This window comes from Panulirus ornatus, chromosome 21 (genome assembly GCF_036320965.1).
Source record: "Panulirus ornatus isolate Po-2019 chromosome 21, ASM3632096v1, whole genome shotgun sequence".
NCBI classification, from domain to species: Eukaryota; Metazoa; Arthropoda; class Malacostraca; order Decapoda; family Palinuridae; genus Panulirus; species Panulirus ornatus.
The window spans coordinates 5562228-5580626 of NC_092244.1; the positions used below are offsets into that span (position 1 = coordinate 5562228).

The window sequence follows — 18399 nt, forward strand, 5'->3', positions numbered from 1 at the left end:
ATGTCAATCATCCGATACATTAACTGAAAGGGGACTCTCCCAAAACTAATGATGTGAACAACTAAAAATTATTTCGTATGAATTTAGCATACACAAAGTAAAAATACTTACCTTATCAAGCATTTGAGGGCTGAGTGCAGTAGAATAGTTAGTAACTAATGTGTCAAGGAGCGTCAATGTTGCTAATTTCAGTGCTCTCTGGTTCTTACGCAAGAATGAAGCTAACACTGGCAATGCATCTCCAAGAATGGGTCGAAGATCAATTCTGAGAGGTGAAGCTGCCACCTTTGTGAGTGCTTTAACAGTAGTTAAGCGGGTGATCTCATTTCGCAATCGGTCCAGAAAAATGGGTAGGCAAGTCCCCAATTCTCCCTGAGAACAAGAAATTGCAAATCAGAATAACTGAAAAAAAAGTCTGCCTTTCTCTCTATGCTACTGTTGAAGGTTTAGGAAATGTGTGAACAGAATGTAGAGGAAATGTGAACAAAAATTAGGTACTGAAGTTCAGCAGACATGAGAAAGGATGATATGTTAGTCTAAATGGGAATGATCTAGAAGAAAAGGAGTGCTTTTGGTGTCTTGGAGAGCACATGGCAATAAATGGAGCCCCAGAGGCTGAAAAGAGTTAAAAGAGGTTAGGAGACTATCCTGGGTGCATTATGGAATGTGAACAAGAGGTTGGTGTCTATTAGTGCAAAGATGGGTATATCTGAAGGTATGACAGAGTTGTATGGGTATGTTCAAAAGTCTTGGACCAAGAACATTACAGAAAGGAAGAGGGGGTATGTTGGAAATAAAATGTCTGGAAACAATAATGTAGAGGCAAGTTGATCATGTAAGGAATGACAATGTATGAAATGAGTACCGTAGTAAGAACAGCCCGACTGAAAGAGCTGACCAGTGTTTGCAGAACTGGTATGGAATGTGGATAGGATGAGATAAGAAAGAATGTGGATAGGATGAAATAAGAAAGACTAAGAGAATGTACATGTCAAAAGCTGAAGGTGGATGGGAAGATGTGGACACCAAGGAGAAGGTAGGATGGAATGAAGGATTAGATGTATTAGGTTTAAATCTCCAGGAGAATGGGGAGTGTGCACCCTAGTCTCCACCTTTTAAAGAATTTACATGATGTGTAAACATATGAAGGATAAATTCTCAATGGCACAATTTTCACATGTTATATGAACATTATATACCTACCTGTAGATGATCACCAAGGTGTGAAATAATCTGTCCCATACAGGCAATGGCTCGTTCCTTAACTTCTTGGTCAAGATCTGCAGCCCTTAATCTTGCCAGTGTACAGTGGTACAAGTCACCAGTGTATGGAGTGAAGTCAAAAGATGAAGCCAAGTCTAGCAAATGAAACATACATCTGTTAACCTTGAAAATTTCTTCAAAAATATATATACAACATAAATGTCATATGTGAATACCAGAACACTATTGTGCTATAAAACTAGCAATCACCATGTATAAAAAAAATTCACCGTCATGATGCTTAATAATTCACTCTACTCAACTCTAATATCTAGTAATAACTCTTCCCTTACTATAACCAAAACATTTAATTTACTTTCTCTTTTTCCTGATCTCATTCATCTGCATATATAATTTACTTTTCTTCCTACTTAAATTTTACCTCTGTCTCATTTTCTGACATATGAAGGAATATCAAAACAGAGCTCAAACAATTACTGCTTATGCAAATAACTCCTCTGTCTCACCAAGTGGTCTGATGACCTTGACGATTTGTTGCAACACAAGTAAAGCCTCGGCTGTAATCTTATAAAATGGGTCAGCAACACAAGTCACCACTGGAGGAAGAAGTTCACCAATGTGAGGGTGGAACACTTCTCCACTATGATGAACCAGAAGACAGTGCACAAATGCCAAGGTGTCAATCTTCATGTTACTGCTGCTGTTTTTATCACTGTAAAAAAGAAAAACTATCAGAGCAAGCAAGTAAATTTAAAACCTCAATAATATTACAGCATATCAATAATGACAGCAATAATTTCTTCACTACTTCCAAGCTAGTAAAGCTCTATGTCATTAATATTACCAGGAATTTACTACTTTCCACATTAACAACACTACGTCCTTCCAGCTGCTATCATTTCATCATTTCCAGTGATTTCATCTATCACTTTGACCTCATTAATACAAGCTACTCTAGTGACTTCATTACCTATATATTTCCAATGCTTGCTAATATATCATAAACACCATGTGTTTAGTGCTCCTATCACTATCAGTGTTCTCACCAACACTATGGAAAAGGGTCTTCTATAACTCCTGTGTTGCAAAGAAAAGTGTACAAACAAGAAAAAGAAGTGGTTTTTGTTTAAATAGAGAATGTACAAATAAACACATTTCAGTTTCATTTGTAGTACCATAATCTATCATATATTTAAGTTAACAGACTTAACATAATATTGGATGCATTGTGACATTACAGTACAGTTCCCTGCTATACTTGTCAACATATGCAACGTCTTCCTAAAATACAGGCGATATACAGAATATGATGTAACACAGGACATAAAAGGAAAAAATTCAAACTAAAATAGAGCATTCACAACCAAATCGAGGTTAAATATTCTGTGGGAATCAAAATATCTTGGCATAGTTCACATGTGATTGCATGAATGGGAAACAAGATTAAACCATAATCACTACTTGTATGCCATAATACCTCATAATGTCATTGTTTCCTTGATCTAATTGTCCTTAACCCTAAACATAACCGTTTACTTCTTTACAAGGTCCAATACCTCATTTTTATTCTTAACTTCGTTCATGTAAACAAATAGTACATTTCTTTACATATTATGCTTTGAACTTTTTTCTTCAAATAAATATTTGTTTTTTCTATGTACCTCCATTACTTCTATGTTAGTACTACTTATCTTTTTCCTTCTAATTGTTCCACTACTTCGCTGCCTTTTTCTTCCAATCTCTTTTCCTATTCGTCCACTGTTTTTTAACTCTTAGTATCTTTAAATTTTAATTTTCTTTACTGTGGCACTAATGTGTGTGTTAGAATAGGTTCCTGAAGTGTGAAGACAAAACAAAATTACACTTACAAACATCCTTGTTATATTTCAATTGATAAAGATATAAATGCCAATGCCTTATCAGTCTGCTCATGATTCCTTCCTCAGCATACTCACCCAAGAGAGAACTGAATACCAGGGATGAGTGCTGGGATGTGGTGTGTTAGGGCCCCAGGGTATACTTGCACTAGTTCTGTTAAAAGTGCAAAACAACCTTGGCGGGTTTTGATACTTTTTTCCTTCATTTGTCTATGTACGGACTTGACCAGTGCTGGTACCTTAAAAAAGATATGAAAGAGTTGTAGAATTTAATTCCTACAGAAAAATGATCACTTTTATGACCACCAGTTAAACTTGAAGAGCAACTTAAAAGTCATTCATCTGCGTCAGTAAGTCACAAAAAAAAGAAAGAAAGAAAGAAAAAAAAAAGCTCCTTTAGCCCAAGACTGAGTTACTTGCAAAAGCAAGAAAACACAGACTCCTTTGGAGAGAGAAGTCCTTTAAAGAGACTGCACTGCCAATGATACAGCCTTGCCAAAGGTGACTTTTCACTTGTAGTCGAACCTCTAGCAGGCACAGTCCAGTAACACCATATATCCATATCAATAAGCATAAACAAATAAGTATATCCTATAGTTCTGACCACAGTACATCTAAAATACACAACATCCTTAAAAAAAACTACAGAAAGGTACTGAACCACAGAAGGGTGAAAAAGAAGGGAAGAAAACAGACAAACTATCCAGTCTACATGCAACATAAAGAATTCAAGAGCTGCTGGGTGGCTCAAACCTCTTGAGGAAGTGGAATGGTAATATCACTGGTGTGGGACACTCTTATTGGTTGAAAGTGGGCCCAAAATGAGCAAGCTGCCACCATCAGTGGTTGGTGGATAATGACAAATGAAGTATATTTATGCTATTCCAACGCTAAGACAAGGAGTCTGAAAGTTCTATCTATCTATGTACCTATACCTCCAATGCCAAGTCCCTCCACGAACTCCCACTGGAGGGGTGGCAATGGCAAAACAGTCTCCACTTATCTCTATGCTTACATGTCTCCCTCACATACACCATTCAACTCATTATTCCTCCATTTCTCTCCCTTCAGAACCTTACACTCTGTTCCCCCATTCACCAGTCGTCTTTCTCTCACACTAACCCCCTCAATAATGCTATCATGCTACCCCCTCAATAATACTATCATACTCCCCCCTCAATAATACTATCATGCTCCCCCTTCAATAATACTATCATGCTGTCCTTGTAAACTCCCCACCTTATATTCTTTCCACATGCCTAAACCACCTCAAAGTATTATGTTTCACCCACTCTACAATTCATGAAGTTTGCATTCCCTGTCATACCAAATCTCTCCCACAACCCCTTATTTCTTTTTTCAATCCATCCAGTCATACCACATCGTCTCAAACAGCTCATTTCCACAGCCTGTGTCTTGACCTCTGTGACTCAATCTGTGTCCATGTTTTGGATGCATAGGCCAGGGTCAGGTGGGTAATGCTGTTCCTCAATCCTTTCTTCACTTCCATACTTACACCACTACCCTTCATTACTCTTATAAGGGATCCCATGACTCTTCTACCCTGTACTGCTCTCTCCCTTATCTCTCCTGTACAACTAAACTGATACAGGATAGCTCCCAAATGCTTAAATTGTAACCCCTCAAAATATCCAAAAATCTCAACTCTTCATGGGACAAACTGGCATAGGAAAGAAATATATATATAATGCTAAAAGACCATCTCAGTGGAATACTGATATGAAAGTACTATTTGACTAGTTCCATTCTTCAAATTCATAACATGCATAGATGAGGACTTAAAAAAATACTATGAAAGTACTCCACTCATCTGTAATTGTGCAAAAGGAGTTGATATTCATATGATAACTGAGTAAGGTATTCAGGTGGTTGTACTTCATTCAGCTAACAGTGAAATGGTAATCAAAATGGCATGAAGGTAACTTCTCACCTGTTGCTTTAGCATAGAAATAGTGCCCTCTTCCTGCTCCATGGCATCTGGGTCTATACTGAGGCTGAGCGAGGGACGGGTCTGTCTCAGTAGTGCCATATAAGCATGGAAAATGTCAACCTTAACATTTTCTTCCCGCTCTGTGGGATGTTCAGTTAAAAATGAATACATATATGTGTACTTTCAAATAAACTGTTCATAACAAACACTTGTTCCATACAACCTCTACCCATTCTGAATCAACATTACTCCTTAAATCACTGTTCTGTGCACAACACAACCCTAACAATCATCAATTCTATGAACAGCCTTATCATGGACGCTCAACACACTTATACGTCTTTGATTGGATCATTCACTTTTTCCTTTTGTTTTCAAACATGGGAACAAAGCATACATCTGACAAGTCGTTATGAATCTAATTTTGGGCTGACTAACCAACTGACAAAATAATCACTCTATTTTTAGGTGAGAAACTTAACTGTCATGAAAAGACCTTTGTGCTAAAGAGACAATACCTCACTAAAAGCAGCAACTGACAATAAAAAATTTATCATTACTTAATGATGGGCAAAATTAAGAACAACAAGGGGTCAAAACAACACCAACTATAAGCAACAAATATCACTAAAACAGACTCAGTGTTCAATGCTCACCAAAGGCAGCCAACACTCCTATCTCCATCATTCAGGCTACTAGAATTTGCCATCATGTCTCTAAATCTACAAATGTCCTAAATAATACTTACTTCCTGTCCTTGAAATAAAGAAACATTCAGATGGTATACATGTCACACATGAGGGTAACAAAAAAGTAGGATTCCAATGAGGGGTGGAAGGATGGAATGGAAGATTCTTTGAAGGCTTGGGGCCTAAACATGGAGGAAATAAAAGGAAATAGAGCACAGTGATATACAAGGGGTGACATGAGGTCAATGGGCTGAACCAGGGCACGTGAGGTGGTTGGAGCCTGGTTTTGAACAAATAAACACATGTTCATTTGTTCCTGATGCTAGCTCAATTCACTAGGAGAAGTAAAGGTGCACAGAAATAAAACTATCAAAAGAAACTTTCACATGCTGTAATGATGCTTCTTTGTTATATATTACAGTAACTTAAGATACTTTCTGCATTCGAAGTACAAGTGTACAAAATCTTTACATATAGGTTGATCTCTAAGCAAAAAACAAACAAAGGACTTACCTTTAAACCTGTTAATAAGTTGAGGAGATACTGTTTTGTAAAACTCGATCAACATCTCATGTCTAGTTGAGATTACAGCCTCAAGACACTTTGCTGATGCACGTCGTACCTGGGTAAACAAGCAATTCCATAGCTCAGGGTTTGTTTCACAATATATTTCTTTCTTTCATACTATTCGCCATTTCCCGCGATAGCGAGGTAGCGTTAAGAACAGAGGACTGGGCCTTTGAGGGAATATCCTCACCTGACCCCCTTCTCTGTTCCTTCTTTTGGAAGAAAAAAAAAAAAAAAAAAAAAAAAAAAAAAAAAAAAAAAACGTGAGGGGAGGATTTCCAGCCCCCCGCTCCCACAATATATATATAGGGATTAATTTTCATCTAATATCTTCATGTGTATTCTAATATGAACAAACATTTTCTTTCATCAAATCCCAAAAGAAATAATCACATGCTTAACACTTTACATATAACAGACTTCAAGGAAGTTCCTTTAAAAAAGACAATTTATACTAAAATTAATGTCTTTGTTTCATATTTCACTTCCTTTTAGCATGACAGCTAGAGACTGAATGAGTGAATGAGACCATTCCTTGTCTGTTCTGACTTTGCTTTGCTAACATGAGTAACAGCAAACAAGAAAAATAAAATGTATATAATGCATAGAGAATATAAAAGATAAATGCATGGCTCAAGAAGCAAACTACAGAGATGATCTACAAGATGGTGACTGAGTCAGGGAGTGTGTGAAATGAAAATGTTGACAACAAACATGAACAAAAGAGCAATGAGCTACAGCAAGTGCTTAAGACTGGAAAGTTTCAATTTAAGTCTGAATGGGGAGTACCTGGAGAAAATGCAGTACTTCAGGTACCTGATAGTGGATGCAACGATGGATTTCCCCATAAGGGCTTCATGAAGCAAGTCAAAGGGTGGGAAAAACAATAAGGTCCTAGGCATATGAAAATGATGGGTAAGTCTGACAGTGTTGTACTGATGCACATCATGGAACTTAAATGCAAAAGGAAAGAAGAGAATAGATGTATCAGAAACGAAAATCTTGCAGTGGTGTGAGGAAGGTTGATCATGTAAGAAATGACTGTGCAAGAGAGAGGTGTGACAGTAAACACAGGATGATAGAAAGACCTGAACATAATAAGCTGAAATGGTTCAGACACACAGAGAGGATGAATGGAGACAGATGAGTAAGAGGATGTCTGCAGTTTTCCTTTTGTCTAGACTGTTTCATCAGTAACATAACTAGTTTCAGAAGTTTTTTCTTTTTGTCTTCCTTTACGAAAATGGCTGGAATTTCATCTGGTCTCAGAGATGGGATCCTCTCTTAGCTCATCAAATGCTCTACTTATATCATTTTCTGGTTTTGCAGTATCTGTGACTGTATTATCATCATGGTGGTTAAACACTTCATTTGATTTTTCCTTGCATTTGAGCAAAATACTCATTTGCATTGTTAAATTAACATCTTGCACACTTCCTTTGTTGTCAATTCCCCGGGTAAAGACCAACATAGAGATGGAAGGATGGAGGGAAGAAGGATTTGGGATATCATGGCCTGAACATTCATGAGGTTGAGTGGTATGTATGGGATATAATGAAGTGGACTGAATTGATTATCATTTTCTATAATACTTTGTCGCTGTGTCCCATGTAAGAGGTAGTGCAAGGAAACAGACGAAAGAATGGCCCAACCCACCCACATACACATGTATATACATACACATCCACATATACATACCTATACCTTTCAACGTATACATATATATACATACACAGACATATACATATATACACATGTACATAATTCATACTTGCTGTCTTTATTCATTCCCGTCGCCACCTCTCTACAAATGAAATGACAACTCCCTCCCCCGCACGTGCATGAGGTAGCGCTAGGAAAAGACAACAAAGGTCACATTCATTCACACTCAGTCTCTAGCTGTCATGTATAATGCACCGAAACCACAGCTCCCTTTCCACATCCAGGCCCCGCAAAACTTTTCATGGTTTACCCCAGACGCTTCACATGCCCTGGTTCAATCCAATGACATTAAGTCGACCCCAGTATGCCACATTGTTCCAATTCACTCAATTCCTTGCATGCCTTTCATACTCCTGCATGTTCAGGCCCCGACAGCTCAAATGATATGAAATGATATAACAAGAAAATACCTTACCTTCCAGGACATGTCATCATCATCAGAATATTCATCATCTTCTTCACCATCATCATCTTCATCCATGTCCATATGCCCTTCATCATCTTCATAATCATCGTAATTATAGTTAGGATCATGTGTGATATATTTCAAGCACATTTCTACAATCTGAAATAGCAAAAGCAATAACAATCAGTCTACATTTCTGTGATTTCAACTTTTCTCATGATTAGCAAACTTTGGTTTCAGAATTTCTACTGTTCACAGCAGTTATTTTGAACAATCTTGGCTGCAGTAGTAATAAACAGAATATCAGATTGGAAACAGTAAACCTAAAGTTAATAAACCAAAGTTTCTTTGAGACTTCCTGACTTAGGAAGCTTCAATACATAGTTTATGGTAGGCATGGTCAACATTACATCTTTTTGGGGAGGAAAATATACACTTGACTAAAAAATCAAAAGATAAAGTAAACTTGGAACCACAAGAGGGTTCAATCTCTCTGAAAAATGGAAAAACCAGACACAAATACGACTTGCATTTGAGTACTTTTAATCCAATAACAGAATCAACAAAAAAAGTTCCCGTCATAAGTGACCAGCCACAGATGGGCTTCAATTACACTAAATTAGACTAGCATTCCTGGAAAAAGTAGCAGAGGCATATCTGTTAAACATAAAGCATGAGCAAATTTGTTAAACTTAAAGATAAATTTCAATAGTAAAAGGGGGACACTATTTTTAGCCAATACCAAGTTACTATTTTCTGTGAAGAGTCTGCCCTGAATCAAGTTTAAATGTATAAAATAATAAATATAACAAAATACATACAGGTACTTCTTAACTTAAAGTATTAAATCCATTCCCAGAAAGTGCTAATATAAGGATACAAAGAAAGCCCTAAACATTCAGAGAAATGTACATAGTAAAAAAGAAAGAAAAAAAAACTCTATAGTGGCATGTGCCACATACATACTGTTGGTAGGTGGTGGGTGATCTCCTTAGGGCAGCGCAATGTGAAGGCCTCACAAGCAGAAATGCAGTATTCTCGTAGTTCATCATCATCCACAGCTACATATTGGACAATCAGGGGCATCACACGTTCTAAGTATTCACCAAATCTGTGACCTGCTTGACGGCTGTAATCAATAACAGCAGTGCCTTTAACTGTAACTTGTGAACCATTTCACAGTAAATCATCTCATGTTCTCAATCAACTACTAAATAATGGAATTACTAATATAATTCAAAAGATGATTAAATCTTTTTAAGCAGCAGCAATTTTACATAACTTATGAAAACACATATCTAAACCACACTTCCTCATATCACATCTGGCAGACAAAATATGCTAATGTCTCAGATTATAATACAAAAGAGAATAATGTGGCTTGTATTATGTAAACAGCCAATGATTTCCTTATCAAATAAACCTAGTAACCCTTTATTGTTAGATGAAGTGCCCATTCTAATTTTCATTTGTAATTCTCTGTATTCAAAATGACCAAACTGATGATGTATGATCTAACTTGGGTTTAATATTTGTTAATACTTTCAAAATATTTCTTACTTTCTAGCCCACTTGCAGCACTCAAGATGACCTGGATGAAAGACTGGCTTAAGTGCAGGGTGACTGCTGTGCCTTGGATTCCAACGCATGCAGGCCCGTATTGACTCATGGTCAGTAATGCTAACCACTACACATATGCATGTGTAATTAATTACCTACTGGTACTATTTGTAAAGGGAGCTTTACATTCGTGTGCCTTTATGTATATGGGTGTATAACTGGTCTGGCTGACCAAAGCTAATTATGAATTACCATAAGAGAGGTATGAGTTAAAACTGGTATAAATACCAAACTGCAACATCTCAGATGAAGAATTACTAAATCAAAACCATTACCAAGAAAATTCTTGTAAATGTAAACTAAAAATCATTATGAAAATTGAAAACAACAACAACAATTAATATCACCTATATGCCTAAAGACTATTTCAGGAACTGGATTAAAACTCAAACACTCAATCCATGCATACAACACCATTACCTCTACACAGGCTGACGCTATCTCACTGACAGTCATGCGTTTCACACATAAATTTTCCACCAATCTTTACCTCCAAAAATTTGGTCAACCCATTCTGAGACTCAAACTGCTACCTGCTACAAATTATCTCATTTAAATCTCATCCACTAACACACCATGCATGCAAAATTACAAAAACCTCTTTTTTTTTTCTCCGCTGTCTCCCGTTTTTCCGAATTCTCTAACTATAGCATATTACTGATCAAACAATACAACAAATTTCCAAATACAAATCAAGAAGACTGCTGCCTATACAATAAAACTTTAATAAAGCATGACCAAACAAAGCTAATTGACAACTATGTAGGAAACATTCTTAACAACCCATTTGCTTTCGAATAATAGTTGTTAACAATATGTGCTCCTCAAGCTCACATAATTATTGCTCCCCTACCAAACACTTTCACGGTTCCATCTGTCACTTGGACAGAATCCACTCCTGATAACAAAACTTCAATTAGCCCGTTTTTTAACTACAGTTAAAACTTCATCCAATCCACCATTGACTACTCTTAACTGACAAAGATAAATAGTCTTATTCCATTTCCTACCAAAACCTTTTCTCATCAACACATTACCAACATCACACTAATCATACTGATTGCTGCAAGCACTGGATGTATGCGCTGTAGTTTACAGGAACAAAGTCTGCTACTTCCCAGCTCCTCACCAACATACCTGATTACTCTTGTGGAACCGATACTACCAATTGCGCCTACAATCCCTCTCAACACAAATTAGTGAGGCCAGTGAGTACAGCCACTGCCCAACTACATCACTGAATCATTTCGATCTGGCACTAACATGCTTAACCAGGCGAGCAAACCTGCATGCAAGACACTAATTTCAACGCCTCCAACGTAACTCATATCTTCTTCTGAGAAGGATCTAAGTAACTCATACATTATGCCTACCAGATTAAAAAGCATGACAATAATCAACATTACGATGAACACAGAGTGACGACTATATACTGACAAGCATCGTTTTTCCACATAAATTCCACAGAATTAGACTCTCAAAAATCTTGAGTAGAGACAACCAATTCTGAGACAAAACTGCTACCCTGCTATCAAAGTTATATTATGATAAAATCTGACACAGCTAACAACCAAGTGCAGGAAGAATGTGACAATATAGGTTTTTTTTTTTTTTTTCTTCCGCTGTCTCCCGCGTTTGCGAGGTAGCACAATATAGGCAATATAGGTAATAAACAATATTCAAAGTTTAAAAGTACAAGAATAATGAAGACTGCTGTTGTATACAAATATAAAAGCTTTAATGAAAGCATGACAAACAAAGCTTATGTGAAATATACGAGACAATACATCGTACATTACCCATACATATCTGTAAGTAATAATAAGTTTTAACAATGATGTGGCTACCATCAACTTATTTAGTGACTAACTTGTCTGCCTAGCAAACATTTACAGGTTTCTAAACATTCAACACTTGGAAGAGAAATCCTGTTAACAATAATTCAATTAGCAGGTTTTTTAACTACAGTTAATAAGACTTTTCATTCAAATCCACCCAGGTACTGCATTTAACTGATGCAAAGAAAAAAGTACTTATCCATTTCCCTGACCAAGAACCTTTTATCAATCATTTCAAATACAAGCATACATCACATATAATCCATACCTGATTGCTGCAATGCACTGGATGTATGTTCTAGTGGTTGACATGGAAGAGTTCTTGGCTAGTTCTTCAATAAGGAAGTCCATAAGCCTGGCATATATCTGTGGTGAACACGATACTACCAAGTGGCTGAGGGCTACAATAGTGCGCTTTCGAACAGCAAGACGTGGTGAGGCCAGTTGCGGTAGCAGTGCATCTAATATATTGGGATGGAAAGAGACGAGGAGCGAGCCAAACCGGGCAAGAAGATCACCTAAGATGTCTAACGCCTCCAACTGTACACTCACATCTTCTTGCTGAGAAGGATATAAGAGTAAATCATACAATTATCTACCAGTTATTAGAATAGCCATGACAAGTTTAAACAGAACTTATAAACTATTGTCATATAAATGATTCTGACGAGAAAGATTTTATCACCACTGCAATACCTCAAGCTTATATAATCATAATAAGGTAAATCTTTGCTAAAATACATGAAACAGAGAGTGCTTTGAAAATCATTATTAGTAAATACAAGTATTTCCTACTTAAGGATTAGATATATTCCTGAAAAGTTGGTCCTTCAACAAAATTCCAGTAATTGAAATCCTTTCTCTAAAGACTTTCATGGGTAACTAGAAATGCAGTACTGAAGAAAAAAAAATTGGGCTAAACACACTCTAAAAAAGAACTGAAAAATCTAAAAATACATAGAACAACATTTAGAAAATTAAAAAATAATACAAAAATGGAAAAAAGTGTTAAAATTTTCAACACTTTTCAGAGAATGCTGTAATAATTGCTCATGGTGGTTGAGTAGAGATTTTGTGAACATATGATGGGGCTACTGAAAAGGAGAGGTGCAACAGGACCATCTGTCTCAATCTCAGATTCATCTCTTCTTTTATATTGTAATTGGACCTCAAAGCACAAGTTGTGGATATGAGTGTGAATGATTTTCAGAGGTTTTATGTACTTAATCAACACCATTACATTGGGAATGGGGTGCAGTAGAGTAATAATAATGCAATAGTTGACTATGTGAGGGATCAGCTTTACTACTATTTGTCTCTCATGGGCAAGATGTGCCCCAATCACAGCCATCTAGGGTGAAAAGAAAATAGGGTTAGGGTATAAGAAAAAGATTATAAAAGAAATTAATCACAGCTCCTCAGATGTTTGTAGACTTGGTTATTAATGGTGAGGTTTAAGTAAGAAGGAGAGATGAAAGATGGACAGTAATGCCAAAGCATCACTACTCAGGGAAAGAAGGAAGCATCATATAGGTCAGTGTTTGGGCCAGTCTCAACACAATCATAGGAAGCAGCAAGCAACTGCATATTTCTGATTCCAATCTAGCTAATAAAGAGGTAGAGGATGATCCACCTTAAACACACAAGCAGTATTCCATACTGGGGTGAATAAATTAACTGTGAATACAAAGTAGTTGCTTACAAGAGAATCAATTAAGGCACTTTTGGGAAGCATATTTTATGAATATACTAGGTTTCCAGAACAGATTGGATGATACGGTTATGCCCAACATTTTCAAGTTACTGGCTGGAAGGACTGTAGTTCTGAAATTGTGCAGGGATTTAAGTGACATTTAAAAAGTTACAAAAGAAGAAACATTAGCTAAGAGCTGGATTTAAACAAACAATTGCTTCCCACTTGTGTAATGCTGCACAAGTCCAAATTTAGAGGAGATATATTCAGTGTGAGGTTTTGAAGGCTACAACTAAAGATTTACAAAATCCCTTAGAGGACAAAAGGTGAATCAAAAAAGAGAAACCACTGGTAAACCTTGCACAACAAGCACCATATAGGTAATCGGACAGAATGGAATGGGATTTTAAGCGTTCAAGAATAATAACAAAAAATATAACTTGAAAAAAAAATAAACTTCCATTACAAGACCTTAACGTTATTCTGAGAACGGTACCCTAGTTTTTGAATGTTGTTATAGTGAAATACTTCTCTAAGAGCTGCTGTTGTATGAGGGACTCTGGTACTCCCTTTTTTCAGTTTTGTCCTGGAATAACTCCCCAACACATGCTTAGGACAAAGGGTAAGATGAAGCAGTTTTGAGTGTCCTTACTAAGGAACAAATCATTTTCTCTTCTGTTGAACTTAACAATAATGCAAACTAAGTGCAATACCTTAAATTTTGAAGACTAAAGAAATATTTTAGAAACAGTAATCAAGGAGATACAAAAATTACTGAGCACTATGAACTAACCCTAACTATTGCCTCTGATAATCTATCAGTCACTCTCTTGCAGATATTTGCCACCAGTGCAGTTGATGATGCTGGCAGCTCATTAATAACTGTCTTGAGAGCCAAAGAAGACATGTCACGTAGCTGCTCCCGGTCACTAACCATGTGATCGCACAGTGATTCCACAATGGAATACACATGGAACTCCTTTACTTTGTTTACTAGTGGCCCCAAACTGTAAGTAATGGGAAAAAATGAATATTTTCAAATGTATTCTTCAGAAAACAAATATACTTCTAAAAAAAATTTCATTATTCCTAATAATGAATGTAAAAACCAAAAATTGGAAGAAAGCGATTTCATTACAATGGTGAGTTCTAAAGAATAGTAAACTTTTTCTTTCTGTGGAGAAGTGTGCAAGCTTTGAAGAAATCTGTAATTAGGATCCCAGGAGTTAGGAACCTCAAGCTCTCTGACTCCTGGTGAGAAATGCCTCTCACCCCTTACTATCCACATATTCAGCAGTACTGGCCTTCACAGCACGGTCTGGGTATACCTTTCTGCCAATCATTGACCTCCACTCAACAATGGCATTATTGTCCCACTGGTAGACATAATGGAACACAATGACAACCCCATAATTCTGAAAATACTAAAGTTATCCTGATCATGTTAATGTTAGTTAAGAGAAAAGCTTTTGAAAGAGAGGGGAAGGTAGGGTGGGAGACATAAACCAAGAAAACTGCATGTGGGACACCGCCACAGAAAGAAAGTTTTACATTCTCTAAAACTCACTTTTCTCTCTGGGGTCAGTTTGTTCCTTAAGTCTGATAGCGTACCACCTGGATAACACTGAAACCCTCCATGGACTGTTTTAAGCATGAGAGTTCTCTTTTATCTTATCTATTGAAATGGAACTTTAAATGTTTGTAGAGTCACCCCAACAAAACTCACCACTTGACAGCCAAATTCTGTACTTCTCCATTCTTGTCTTCCAATAGTCTAAGCAGCATCCGGACAACTTTGCGTTCAGAGTCATCATCCAGCTTGATTGAGTCTTTTTGTAGTTCTGTCATCAAATCATTTGTTGCCATAAAACGATAATCCTTGTCTGTGCTTGTCATCTGAAAGTTAGCGAAAATAAGAGAGGAATGGGTCATTCAAGGTTTTATACCTTAGTTACACATGATCATATCATGTAGCAACATCTGTTTTTAATGCAGTAGAGCATATGTTAACAATAACTTACATGTCTGCTTATAAGATCTAAGTTATGCCAGTAAAAAATATAAGCAGAAACACTAACAGGAAGAGGAAACATGAGCATCCTGAGGACTTTCATGTATTACCACACCTTTAGAGGATTAGTTACAGAGGGGGAAAATAGATACATGTATACAGAACAGGAGGAAATATGGAATGGGGCCAAGTGACCTCGCAATTGGTGGGAACCGAGGTTGGCACAAGGGTCTGTATGACTCCACCATCTACCAGACTTCTCCATGGATGACCTCATTGAGGTTAAACATAAAACATAAATTCAAGAACATCTGATAAAACTCTCTATAATTTTCTCCTCAATATATGGACCTAATTTTTTCAAAATTCTACTTGCAGCTGAAACTGTAATGACAGTTATGTATATCTAAGAAATGTGAGGTCATTTAACATAAAAGTTACTTTACCACTCGAAGAAAATCGATAAAACCAAGGAAAACCTCACTTAGCAGATGAAATGTAAAATGGAAAAATACCAACATTATGCAGATGTGCAACTGGGGATCACAGCCACTCTGTCTGTAGTATGGTACCTTTGCAGTCATTCAGCAGTATTTTCATGGGTGTAAGTGTGACCAGTATACTTCGACGAGAATAATGAACAATCAAACTTCGACTGCTTGAAAAGCTATGTGACAATTTCAAGGGTACTATTTAAAATTTTACAACTGTACTATAAACTTTTACCCTTTATATGAATCGAGACTTTTCTCGGTGTACTCAATCAAGACTACTCTCGCCTCCTTCAACACTTTAATAAAACATACAGTTCAAAATCAAGCGCAGGAACTGTTGCTGTATTCTCTAATCACTATACTGGTGCTACAGAATCCACTCAATATATGAAGTTTTCAGCCATGCAAAGCTAAATAGGACTTCTACCACTTCCCTTATTCCTGTAACCTTCGTTTTCCATGCTCATCATAATCCTCCCCACACTCACTTTTACAATCCGTTAGATAAAAAGTATTACTCCAATTCACTTCCACTGAGTATGATTAGTTCATTGATACGAATTTCTTTCAAATCAACAAGATACTCTTACACTCATGTGGCCATATACACAATAAAAATATGCAGATATACGGAACAATACACGATATGTTTTGAAGGAATAAGTAGCAGTGTTTATCTGGTCACTAAACTGATGCAGTAAAATGTGATCTCAATAAAAGTGTCCAATCTTACGTCTGTTCAGAAAACACAAGAGTATGATACTTCTCAAAACCATATTTCCCTCTATTTTATTTATGTGATAAGACACGTCAGTCAAACACTACTCTTCTCTAATCTCACATGGGCTTCTCTTTACGAATCATCCTTCCACGTTATTATATTTTTCTGGATATCAGACATGACTGTTTCGTATCAAATGCCTTTACTTCAGTAACAAAAAAATATTACTCCCGTAACAACAAACAAGACACTAGAAAGAGCCAGTTACAGAGGGGGTTCATGGCAGCCCTCATATCTGACTCCAGCAAACACTTATATCTCCCATGGTTATCTTGATATATTGCCATGGCTCACCTTCTCTAAAAGATTGGCGATGTGGTACGAAACACTCGCCATTTTCGTGGTTTATGTCGAAATATATAACTGCAGTCTTTCAATCACAGTCCAACCTCCTCCTCGATGCCGATGACATGCATTTCCAAGCAAAGTTGGCAATTACTACATTCATATTATGAATAATCATTAATTGATATATTAAGGACACGATTTGCTGATCAACTTTAATCTCTTTAATATTTAATACTATGTGAACTTCTCCTTAAGAGTTCAATATTATTTTTATAAGTACATTTCTTAATACATCACAACCACAAAACAAACAACTCTCATTGGGCGACGCTTATGGCGGCACCTTTGAATTTTTGAGCAAATTCAAGCACTCGGAGGGAAAGGCATGTGCCAATAATCATCGTTTGATTATATTATGAATGAAGAGCTCATATGGGGATATTAATCATTATTCTGGCGGTAACGGATATATTGGGAATATCTCTGATATATGAGAAACTTGAATGCATTGTTTCTTTACTTCTTTCTTTCTTTCATACCATTCGCCATTTCCCGCAATAGCGAGGTAGCGTTAAGAACAGAGGACTGGGCCTTTGAGGGAATATCCTCACCTGGCCCCCTTCTCTGTTCCTTCTTTTGGAAAAAAAAAAAAAAAAAAAAAAAAAAAAAAAATGAGAGGGGAGGATTTCCAGCCCCCCGCTCCCTTCCCTTTTAGTCGCCTCCTACGACACGCAGGGAATACGTGGGAAGTATTCTTTACGAGAGTAAAATTGGTGCCATTTTCATATGCCAATGGTGACTTTACCTGCAGTGTAACCTCTTGCAGGGGGAACCTGGTTACACCTTAGTTACCATTCACACACACACACACATATATATATATATATATATATATATATATATATATATATTCTTTCACACTTAATTGCTTTTCACTGCATGAGCGAGGTAAAATCGAGAACAGACGACTGAACCTTTGAGGAGAAAAGATACACATTTGGCTCTTCCATTTCCTCCCGGAAAGTAATACAAGATGGGATTTTTTTTTTTTTTTGTCCATCCATGTTGGCTATTTCCTGCATGAGTGAAGTAGCATCCAGAACAGACGAAAGCGCCTTAGTGGATAAAAGGTTCTCATTTGGTTCTCTCCTCCGTTCTTTGTCTGCATCTATGATGCCTATTCCTTTCTGGATTCCCTAAAGGAGGTGGCCATGGCAGTAGTCTCCATAATTAGTGAG

The 18399-nt window shown here is 36.8% G+C and overlaps 1 protein-coding gene across 1 annotated transcript in view; it reads right to left on the minus strand.

The window, feature by feature from the left end:
* Window positions 1–17316, minus strand: part of Cand1 (Cullin-associated and neddylation-dissociated 1) — a 28085-nt gene extending 10769 nt beyond the window's left edge. Inside the window, exons 1-12 of the mRNA XM_071675605.1 lie at window positions 17168–17316; window positions 15314–15483; window positions 14381–14594; window positions 12163–12455; window positions 9403–9565; window positions 8446–8595; window positions 6255–6363; window positions 5053–5192; window positions 3180–3340; window positions 1731–1936; window positions 1204–1358; window positions 112–372 (exon numbers count right to left, since the gene is read on the minus strand). Of these exons, the coding sequence (XP_071531706.1) occupies window positions 112–372; window positions 1204–1358; window positions 1731–1936; window positions 3180–3340; window positions 5053–5192; window positions 6255–6363; window positions 8446–8595; window positions 9403–9565; window positions 12163–12455; window positions 14381–14594; window positions 15314–15483; window positions 17168–17209 (2064 nt within the window). The 5' untranslated portion in view covers window positions 17210–17316. The remainder of the gene's footprint in view (window positions 1–111; window positions 373–1203; window positions 1359–1730; window positions 1937–3179; window positions 3341–5052; window positions 5193–6254; window positions 6364–8445; window positions 8596–9402; window positions 9566–12162; window positions 12456–14380; window positions 14595–15313; window positions 15484–17167) is intronic.
* Window positions 17317–18399: the final 1083 nt, after the last annotated feature.